Source organism: Salmo salar, chromosome 02, assembly GCF_965601325.2.
Source record: "Salmo salar chromosome 02, fSalSal1, whole genome shotgun sequence".
NCBI classification, from domain to species: Eukaryota; Metazoa; Chordata; class Actinopteri; order Salmoniformes; family Salmonidae; genus Salmo; species Salmo salar.
Window position 1 is genome coordinate 66,850,686 of NC_138292.1, and position 11,815 is coordinate 66,862,500.

Here is an 11,815-nt window from a genome sequence, read left to right on the forward strand (position 1 = left end):
ATGCTCTGGACACTACACTGACAGACACAGCAAACCTTCTTGCCACAGCTCGCATTGATGTGCCATCCTGGATGAGCTGCACTACCTGAGCCACTTGTGTGGGTTGTAGACTCCGTCTCATGCTACCACTAGAGTGAAAGCACCGCCAGCATTCAAAAGTGACCAAAACATCAGCCAGGAAGCATAGGAACTGAGAAGTGGTCTGTGGTCACCACCTGCAGAACCACTCCTTTATTGGGGGTGTCTTGCTAATTGCCTATAATTTCCACCTGTTGTCTATTCCATTTGCACAACAGCATGTGAAATTTATTGTCAATCAGTGTTGCTTCCTAAGTGGACAGTTTGATTTCACAGAAGTGTGATTGACTTGGAGTTACATTGCGTTGTTTAAGTGTTTCCTTTATTTTTTTGAGCAGTGTAGTTGATTTTATTAAAACACATAGGTTGTTTTATATATGGAAAAATACACGTTTTAAAATTTGATTGGTCGAAACAAGAGACAACAATATTTGTTGTCGTCGGGGACAGCCTTGTAGGCTTACCCGGTATTGAAGGCTTGACTTGACAATCTCCAAATGTCATTAAACCTGTTGGTGTTTTTTAACATATGTCTCTTTCCATTCATCCAATGGCCGCTGCATAGTTTGGATTGACGGATTTTAGTTAAATCATTTAAAAAAAGTACATATACTGAAGGCCAATGTAACTTCATATAGCCACCCAGAAGAAAGGCACACTGACACCCACACTTCAGGTTGACTTGGTTTATATCTGCAGGAAAAGATATCAAACAGTGATGACAGAACGGTCACAGCCACACGTTCACTGGTTAGGTAGGACACAATATATCTTTCAGATAGGAGCAACAGTAAAGATAACATGCCCTAAATACAGAGGACAAGTACAACAGTGGAGATTGCGGAGGGGAGGACGGCTCATAATAACAGCTGGAATGGAATAAATGGAATGGCATCAATCACGGCTGTCTTATTCCCTGTCCTCAAGCTGACGGAATAACTCAAGAGTTTCCCCTTTTCAATCCGCATAGGATAAAAATGGTTTTACAGTAAATGAACAAAGATGTAAACAACTCTTTCACTACTGCTGTAGTCAACCTTTTCTGGCCCATGGTGTTGCATGTGAATGTTTATCCTTTTAAGCTTGGAAAAGAGACTCTTAAACCCAGACTTGGAGCTTGAGTGTGCTTAAAAAGGAGAACATGTTTGTAACTCATTTATTTTTACATTGTTTGCAAACTGATATGTGACACATTAACTCAAAACCCAGAAGTTGTTCTTTCAAGGAAAATAACAAAAAAAGGCAAGTCTGAAGACCTCTCGTATTGCCAACCTTACAATGGCAGTAAATATTTCCAACTTGTTGTGTAATGTTTATATCCAATGGCCGATGAGCACTGATATGTTTTATCTATAATTTCTCTTCATATGACAAGGATTGAAAAGGATTTGCCAGTAGATTGTCGCCTTGATTCATGACGATGACCGCTTGTCTAGCTTGCTGGCTAAGACTTTGAAACTGATGTTGACATGATCAGTCCAATCAAAGCTACGGTAGATATAACGTGATTTGACATTTTATCTGTGGCCAATGACCTTCAGCCTTCTTAGATGGGCACTTCTAATGTAACTCTATGGCAGCACCCGAAGGGGCTTGAATTTTCGAGATCTCCCCGTAAATTTTGTGGTGACATAGTGTCCCCATGAGTGACAACACTGAGCCAATCACGGTGCAACTAGAGAACATCACCAACCCCTACTCTCCGTATTTTCCGCTGGCTGCCCCACCACCACAAAACACCTGCATTTTGGAGCTGCCTTACTCAAGAAAGCACTGAGCTAGGCTGAAACACCTGCATTTTGGAGTTGCCTTACTCAAGAAAGCACTGATCTAGGCTGAAACACCCACATTTTGGAGCTGCCTTACTCTAGAAAGCACTGATCTAGGCCGAAACACCTGCATTTTGGAGCTGCCTTACTCAAGAAAGCACTGATCTAGGCTGAAACACCTGCATTTTGGAGCTGCCTTACTCAAGAAAGCAAAAAAGAGACCATGTTTGTAACTAATTTATTTATTTTTACATTGTTTGCAAACTGATATGTGACACATATTCATGCCAAAATAACATGCAAAACAGGCAACAAACAAAACAAATATATTTTTGCTAAACAGTTAGGGTTTAACAGGAGGGGCTCTGAATGACAGGTCGCCACTGTGAAATAGCCTTAAAATACATTAAACGGCAACATAAATATATACATAGCCACATTCTCTAAAGACTGGATTTATAAAAAAATGTAGGCGCTGCATCTCAGTGCAAGATGCGTCACTGCAGTCCCTGGTTCAAATCCAGGCTGCATCACATCCGGCCGCGATTGGCAGTCCCATAGGGCAGCGAACAATTGGCCCAGCGTCATCCGGATTTGGCCGAGGTAGGCCGTCATTTTAAATAAGAATTTGTTCTTAACTGACTTGCCTAGTTAAATTAAAAGATAAAACAAATGTACAGAGGAAGGAGACATGAACCTGCTCTCAGAATATCTATCTCTGACTGAAGAACAGGCAGACCAACTTTCCAAATAGGGGAGAAGCACTCAAAACCCACAAGTTGTTCTTTCAAGGAAAATAACAAACAAAAAAAGGCAAGCCTGAAGACCTCTCGTATTGCCAACCTTACTACAATGGCAGTAAATATTTTATCAATTCGTCAACACATAATGAAAGGAAACGTACTTACTTCCATTGTGTTCCCTATTTCCATAAATACATACATTTACATAGATAGAAGCATTACAGAGATAAATATGTTGTGCACATAAAAACAAATTGAGGTTAAATTCCCATGTACCGAATAAAAAAATACAAGCTTAATGGGTTTCCATCGCGTTTTCAACTCCAGGCCTACTGATGGTTTTGTCACTAAAAATGTATGCATAGGTACAGTATAGCGAATGTGCTCACTCTGGTATTGGCACGTCACTTTTGTTTTTCCGCCGTTATTCAAATGACATTTTCACGCAGCCTAGAGTAGAATTTTGTACTCACTTGAAAACAATAATGCAATTATTCATTGCATTGTTGTTTTGTAGGCTAGTCTAGGTAGGTAATTGTATTGTCCCAAAACAAGATCAATAGGGGAGATTTTTGAGCCGTCTCATGTCTTCACTGCTCTTTCGTGCGCAATGATGCACCTGGCTTCTCTGCTGCCTATCAGCTATTCCTATTTGTTCTTGTGGACTCATATTACAATTGATGCAGCTTTGATGCTTTTACGTGTGGTATGATGGCTAGTTAGCCTATTACAGATCTGGACAAACGATCCACCTACCACTATTGTCACTATGAATGGTGGATAGAGTGCAGGATATACCGTTAGACTGGTAGACTATATTGACCTGTGGTATAGTTACGCAATAAGGTGCGAGGGGGTGTGGTATATGGCCAATATACCATGGCTAAGGGCTGTTCTTATCCAATGGAGACAGCCCTTAGCCGTAGTATATTGGTCTATACCACAAACCCCAGAGCTCCCTTATTGCTATTATAAACTGGTTACCAACGTATTTAGAGCAGTAAATAGAAATGTTTCGTCATTCCTGTGTTATAGAGTCTGATATACCACGGCTGTCAGCCAATAAGCATTCAGGGCTCGAACCACCCAGTTTATAATAAAGGTTAGCACATGGAAAAGCGTAGTGCAGGAAAGTACCAAAATACCTTGATATAGGGGAGAATTCTGCAAGCAGCTAAGGAAATGTTTCTAGGATGGAAGAAATGTTATAGTAAAACCTGCAAATAGTGAAACTAAACCAGGGGGAATGCATTACCCTCCCCTGTGCCCAATAAAACCCCAGAGAGAAAAAAAAAGTTTGACAACCCTCTCCTATTTTGGACCACCCCTCCCCCAGTAAAATGCCATCTGTCCCTTACTTCTCAACTAAATACATTTTGGAGGGGATTCTAACAAGGCTACAATGTTTGGTTTCTTGTGTGAACAGTCGCTGAGATTATATTTGGTGATCAATGCAGATTATGCTACTTCGATGCATAGCCTATACTGTAGATCAGATCAAGGAACCAAGGGACAACACTGCCCTCACGGCTCCATAACGAACGATACACCGTGTCTCACTTTTCAGGAAGTAAACGTTTTTCAAATGCTCGAGTGTATTACAAGGTCCTGGCCCTTTTGTGCCGAAAAACGACAACACTGCACACTGTATCTACAGTGTGCAGTGTATCTACAGGGCCTTCCCTGTAGCTCAGTTGGTAGAGCATGGTGTTTGCAACACCAGGGTTGTGGGTTCGATTCCCACGGGGGGCCAGCACAGAAAAAAAAAAATGTTTATGAAATGTATGCATTCACTACTGTAAGTCGCTCTGGATAAGAGCGTCTGCTAAATGACTAAAAATGTAAAATGTAAATGTCTCTGCAGAGAGTATAGACCATTAAGTCCATGACGGAGATGAGGGACATAACCTACATGTCAGGTGCAATTCTTGACAAATGTGTACATTTTTGACAATTGTGACTGCTGCGACCCTGTGACTATTGTTGTGACTACTACTGTCACAGAGACAGGGCACAGCCCTCTAGTGACTGCTGCGACCCTGTGACTATTGTTGTGACTACTACTGTCACAGAGACAGGGCACAGCCCTCTAGTGACTGCTGCGACCCTGTGACTATTGTTGTGACTACTACTGTCACAGAGACAGGGCACAGCCCTCTACTGACTGCTATTATCTTAACTATTTATTGTACATTTTTGTATTTTATTTTTGTACTGCCTTTGGTTTTATGTTCCGTGTCGTTTGTTTTTTTTCTGTTCTGTTTTGCTCTTTATTGTCATATTGTTGTTGGTGATCTGATCATTGTTTCCTTTAAATTTACTTTTTTAAATTAAATAAACTTGAAAAGAAACCACTGTTGGACTCATTCTTTATTTTTCTTTGTTCTTCTTCTTTCGTTACCTTTCTATTTAGGTCTTCTTTCAACAATCTGATTTCCTTTTCCTTTTCCCTCTTTAAAACGTCTAATTTCCTTCTCCAGTTCCTCTTTCTTCTGTATTGATATCATATATTTTTCCTGCATTCTATCTACCTTAGACTTATAGCACCAATTTATGATAAGAATGATGATTGTTGCAACAATGATTGTCAGTTTAAACGTCATGTCTGAATCTGACATTTTCTCAGCCAATTTTTCAACAGCCTTCAATGCCAGATCATTTAGCTCCTTTCTCCTCTTCTCCTCCTCTCTAATCTCTCTTTCTGCTGCCTCCCTCTTCTTCTCCTCCTCCTCTCTAATCTCCCTTTCTGCTGCCTCCATCTTTATTCCCTCCTCTTGTAGTATCTGAGCCCTCTCCCTCTTCCTCATCTCCTCTCCCCTAACCCTTTAATGTGTCAGCAATTCTGCCTCATGATGATAACCCCTATACTCATTCAGTAATTCTTCTATCTTCTCTAGCAGTTCTGTGACCTGAGTGTTGTCATTCTTGTCCTTGTTGTTAAAGACATGGTATCTGTCCCCACAACTGTTAACGACTTGTAGTAGATGGCTGCTGCCGTTTATAAACGTCTCTACTGGTTTCCCCTCCAGCTGGTCTACCCCAGTAAACAGAACTATTGTGTACTTTAAAGCCTCCTCTCCAAAATGTTCCTGGATCCATTGTACTGACTTTCTGTCCTCATCTGTGAATTCCCCCAGCCTGATCACCAATAGGAAGGCATGAGGTGTGGTGTTAATGCATTCAGCAGTTTTAACCATAACTTCATCAGGTTGCAACAATGTGCCCAAGATACCTGGAATGTCAATCACAATTATTCTATTCTGACCAATAAAAACATTTTGTTTCTCACACTGTGTGGTCACAGACACCGGAGAAGCCTCTGCTCGAAACACCTCTCTCCCCAGGATGGTGTTTCCTGTTGAACTCTTCCCTGACCCAGTCTTACCCAGCAGAACAATCCTCATGTCAAGTCTCCCCTTACCTGCAGAGACACAGGACATGTAATGAGTAAATGTTATAGAATATATGGAATCATACTCTGCAGAACAAAACATTGGAAATGCAGTTGTGACTCCACACACCCTCTACTGTGGGACTCATTTGATACCAAAGTCCTCCCAGACCCAGAAGTAGAAGTATGACGATCCAGAGAAGGCCTAAGGTTTTTTTTCCGTATTCCAATCTGAGGAAAACAGAGTAAGTCATATCTGTTACTAAATTGATAGTTATTTTATAATCCTAAATCAACTAGAATACAACTAAGAATATAACTGACTCTACCTGAGTCAAACTCCTTTCTATTTCAACATGGCCGTGCTCATCAGTGGCATCCACTAGCGTGTGTTTCTTTAGTCCTGGGGCCTTGTAGTGGTCTCTACCATGGTCCTCACAGTACGCAGCCTTACAAACCTTGCAGAACTTCACAGCTTTGTGAATGCGTCCCACACATATGTCACACTTCTGTCTGGTACATTTCACGTGATAGAATACAATAGAACAGCAAAACATTATTGTCCACACAAACATTACATTTTTTTATTCCTAAACTAATTCAAGCTTGATAACCAAAAGGGGTGAATACTTATGTCACCAATGTACTTCAGTATTTTTTTAAATTATTTTGTTTATAAATATTGTGTATATCAGTGACAAAAAAAATCCATATTAAATCAATTTTAGTGCCAAGTTGTAACACAAGAAAATGTGAAAAAGTCCAAGGGGGGGAATTATTATGACCATACCTTTGATGTTTAACACCAGATCCTTGATCCATCTCACCTTCATCTGTGCTACACACTGAGGAGTTTGTCTCCAGAGACTGGCTCCTAGGAACGAGAGAGAGATTGTTTTAGGTTACTAATCTTGTATACCTAATCTGATCACTCTTTGACCTCTTGTAGTCACAGTAGACACTTTCCCTGATATGACAAGTCTCTGTTACTGCCCGTTTACTTAATTCGTACACTTTATTTGAACTCTGAGCGCGGGCGAACGACGGCCCCCTCTCAACGAGGATTTCAAGTTCAAGGCCGACCGGGGTACTGCAGGCAATGTTACAGAAATCAGGATCCCCATTAAGCGCTTTTCAGACACCCACCAGAATATCGGCGAGTACCCTACCGGCACAGAGTACCCCACTTGTCCCTCTAGTCAAAGCGGCTGGTGCCTTCACATACAAGGGCGACAGCCACCGGTGACCATAGGAACGAAATCAATAAACATTAGTAACGTGCGAAAAGTGAATCGGTATAAGCACTATAAGCATTCATTAAACTGTATTTACATGCAACAGAAAATATTACTCAAAAACAAAATGATTTGTATTGTTAAACATGACTCTGTGAACTGATAGTGTTAGCCTGCTAGCTAACCAGCGGGCAAGTTAGCTGGTCCTGCTGTTGGATGGAAGTTTTGACGTATCACCAAACAGATTACGTTTTCTACTGTGAACACAGCTTTCCACCTAGGCTGAGTGGCTTCCACTGGTGCTCACCGCTGACCACTCCACCTGGGTTTGAATTTCGCCCCCACCTAGGCTTCATTGAAAATGAAAAGGCCACCCCGTCCGCTATCTGTCAGCGCTTTATAATCAATGGGAGTATAGCGATCTTCGTGGTCAATATCGTGGATATACCATTTCTTTTCTAACACAATCATGGTACCTACACTTGATTCTATACTGAACAAAAATATAAACGCAACATGCAACAATTTCAAGGATTTTACTGAGTTACCGTTCATATAAGGAAATCAGTCAATTGAAATACATTCAATAGGCCCTATTCTATGGATGTCACGAGTGGGAATACAGATATGTGTCTGTTGGTCAAAGATAACAGGGGCGTAGATCAGAAATAGGAGCGTAGATCAGAAAACCAGTCAGTCTCTGGTGTGACCCCCATTTGCCTCATGCACCTCTGACACATCTCCTTAGCGTAGAGTTGATCTGACTGATTATTGTAGCCTGTGGAATGTTGTCCCACTTCTCTTCAACAGCTTTGCAAAGTTTTGTATTTGTATTTATTAAGGATCCCTATTAGTACCTGCCAAGGCAGCAGCTATTCTTCCTGGGGTCCAGCAGAATTAAGGCAGTTTATACAATTTTAAAAACATTACAATACATTCACAGACTGTGTGCCCTCGGGCCCCTACTCCACCACTACCACATATATACAATACAAAATCCAGGTGTACGTGTGTGTATAGTGCATATGCTATCGTGTGTGTGTGTGTGTATGCATGCGTCTATGTTTGTGTTGCTTCACAGTCCCCGCTCTTCCATAAGTAAAAAAATAAAATAAAAAATCTTACTGCTTGCATCAGTTACCTGATGTGGAATAGAGTTCCACATAGTCATGGCTCTATGTAGTACTGTGCGCCTCCCATAGTCTGTTCTGGGGACTGTGAAGAGACCTCTTGTGACATGTCTTGTGGGGTATGCACTGGTGTCCGAGCTGTGTGCCAGTAGTTCAAACAGACAGCTCAGGTATTCAACATGTCAATACCTCTTGTAAATACAAGCAGTGATGAAGTCAATCTCTCCTCCACTTTGAGCCAGGAGAGATTGACATGCATATTATTAATATTAGCTCTCAGTGTACATCCAAGTGCCAGCCGTACTGCCCTGTTCAGAACCAATTGCAATTTTCTTAAGTCCTTTGTGGCACCTGACCACATGACTGAACAGTAGTCCAGGTGCGACAAAACTAAGGCATCTAGGACCTGCATTGTTGACAGTGCTGTCAAGAAGGTAGAGCAGCACCTTTATCATTGACATACTTCTCCCCATTTATTACACCTTCATTTTACCAGGTAGGCCAGTTGAGAACAAGTTCTCATTTACAACTGCGACCTGGCCAAGATGAAGCAAAGCAGTGCGACACAAACAACAACACGGAGTTAGACATGGAATCTTAGCTACTGTTGTATCAATATGTTTTGACCGTTTACAGGGTAACTCCAAGCAGTTTAGTCACCAACTTGCTCAATTTCCACATTATTTATTACAAGATTTAGTTGAGGTTTAGGGTTTAGTGAATGATTTGTCCCAAATACAATGCTTTTAGTTTTAGAAATATTTAGGACTAACTTATTCCTTACCACCCACTCTGAAACTAATTGCAACTCTTTGTTAAGTGTTGCAGTCATTTCAGTCGCTGTAGTAGCTGACATGTATAGTGTTGAGTCATCATCATAGACACTCTGGCTTTCCTCAAAGCCAGTGGCATGTCCTTAGTAAAGATTGAAAAAAAAGTAATAGGCCTAGACAGCTGCCTTGGGGAATTCCTGATTCTAGCTGGATTATGTTGAAGAGGATTCAATTAAAGAACATCCTATGTGTTCTGTTAGACAGGTAACTCTCTATCTACAATATAGCAGGGGGTGTAACACGTACATTTTGCCAGCAGCAGACTATGATTGACAATGTCAAAAACTGCACTGAAGTCTGAGACAGCACCCACAATCTTTTTATCATCAATTTATCCCTCAATTTTTTTTATATCACATTTATGTAAGTATTCAGATCCTTTACTCAGTACTTTGTTAAAGTACCTTTGCAGCGATTACAGCATCACGTCTTGTTGGGTATGATGCTACAAGCTTGGCACACCTGTTTTTGGGGAGTTTCTCCCATTGTTCTCTGCAGATCCTCTCAAGCTATGTACAGTGCCTTGCAAAAGTATTCACCCCCATTGGCGTTTTTCCTATTTTGTTGCATTTCAACCTGTAATTTAAAATGATTTTTTTTTCATGTAATGGACATACAAAATTGTCAAAATTGGTGAAGTGAAAAAATTACTTGTTTCAAAAGAATAAAAAAAATAAAAAAACGGAAAAGTGGTGCGTGCATATGTATTCACCCCGTTTGCTATGAAGCCCCTAAATAAGATCTGGTGCAACCAACTACCTTCTGAAGTCACATAATTAGTTAAATAAAGTCCACATGTGTGCAATCTAAGTGTCACATGATCTCATATATATATATATATATATTTTTTTTTTTCTGCTCAAAAAAATAAAGGGAACACTTAAACAACACAGTCAATCACACTTCTGTGAAATCAAACTGTCCACTTAGGAAGCAACACTGATTGACAATAAATTTCACATGATGTTGTGCAAATGGAATAGACAACAGGTGGAAATTATAGGCAATTAGCAAGACACCCCCAATAAAGGAGTGGTTCTGCAGGTGGGTACCACAGACCACTTCTCAGTTCCTATGCTTCCTGGCTGATGTTTTGGTCACTTTTGAATGCTGGCGGTGCTTTCACTCTAGTGGTAGCATGAGACGGAGTCTACAACCCACACAAGTGGCTCAGGTAGTGCAGCTCATCCAGGATGGCACATCAATGCGAGCTGTGGCAAGAAGGTTTGCTGTGTCTGTCAGTGTAGTGTCCAGAGCATGGAGGCGCTACCAGGAGACAGGCCAGTACATCAGGAGATGTGGAGGAGGCCGTAGGAGGGCAACAACCCAGCAGCAGGACCGTTACCTCCGCCTTTGTGCAAGGAGGAGCAGGAGGAGCACTGCCAGAGCCCTGCAAAATGACCTCCAGCAGGCCACAAATGTGCATGCGTCTGCTCAAACGGTCAGAAACAGACTCCATGAGGGTGGTATGAGGGCCCGACGTCCACAGGTGGGGGTTGTGCTTACAGCCCAACACCGTGCAGGACGTTTGGCATTTGCCAGAGAACACCAAGATTGGCAAATTCGCCACTGGCGCTCTGTGCTCGTCACAGATGAAAGCAGGTTCACACTGAGCACATGTGACAGACGTGACAGAGTCTGGAGACGCTGTGGAGAACGTTCTGCTGCCTGCAACATCCTCCAGCATGACCGGTTTGGCGGTGGGTCAGTCATGGTGTGGGGTGGCATTTCTTTGGGGGGCCGCACAGCCCTCCATGTGCTCGCCAGAGGTAGCCTGACTGCCATTAGGTACCGAGATGAGATCCTCAGACCCCTTGTGAGACCATATGCTGGTGCGGTTGGCCCTGGGTTCCTCCTAATGCAAGACAATGCTAGACCTCATGTGGCTGGAGTGTCAGCAGTTCCTGCAAGAGGAAGGCATTGATGCTATGGACTGGCCCGCCCGTTCCCCAGACCTGAATCCAATTGAGCACATCTGGGACATCATGTCTCGCTCCATCCACCAACGCCACGTTGCACCACAGACTGTCCAGGAGTTGGCGGATGCTTTAGTCCAGATCTGGGAGGATATCCCTCAGGAGACCATCCGCCACCTCATCAGGAGCATGCCCAGGCATTGTAGGGAAGTCATACAGGAAAGTGGATGGCAACACACTACTGAGCCTCATTTTGACTTCTTTTAAGGACATTACATCAAAGTTGGATCAGCCTATAGTGTGGTTTTCCACTTTAATTTTGAGTGTGACTCCAAATCCAGACCGCCATGGGTTGATAAATTGGATTTCCATTGATTATTTTTGTGTGATTTTGTTGTCAGCACATTCAACTATGTAAACAAAAAAGTATTTAATAAGATTATTTCATTCATTCAGATCTAGGATGTGTTATTTTAGTGTTCTCTTTATTTTTTTGAGCAGTGTAATATATATATATATATATATATATATATATACATACATATACATATACATATATACATATAAATATACATATGTATATATACACATATATACGTATATATACGTATATACACGTATACATATATATATATATACGTATACATATATATATATACATACATACGTATACGTATACATATATATACATACGTACGTATACATATATATATACATACG

The 11,815-nt window shown here is 41.4% G+C and overlaps 1 protein-coding gene across 2 annotated transcripts in view; it reads right to left on the minus strand.

Annotated features, from left to right (window-relative positions):
* Positions 1-2,068: 2,068 nt before the first annotated feature.
* The window catches only part of LOC106590493 (uncharacterized), a 21,230-nt gene continuing 11,483 nt past the window's right edge, over positions 2,069-11,815 (minus strand). For both annotated transcript variants that reach the window (XM_082966134.1, XM_082966137.1), the window contains exons 4-7: positions 6,772-6,855; positions 6,311-6,494; positions 6,112-6,212; positions 2,069-6,011 (exon numbers count right to left, since the gene is read on the minus strand). In XM_082966134.1, coding sequence (XP_082822260.1) covers positions 6,008-6,011; positions 6,112-6,212; positions 6,311-6,494; positions 6,772-6,855 — 373 coding nt within the window. In that variant the 3' untranslated portion in view covers positions 2,069-6,007. The remainder of the gene's footprint in view (positions 6,012-6,111; positions 6,213-6,310; positions 6,495-6,771; positions 6,856-11,815) is intronic.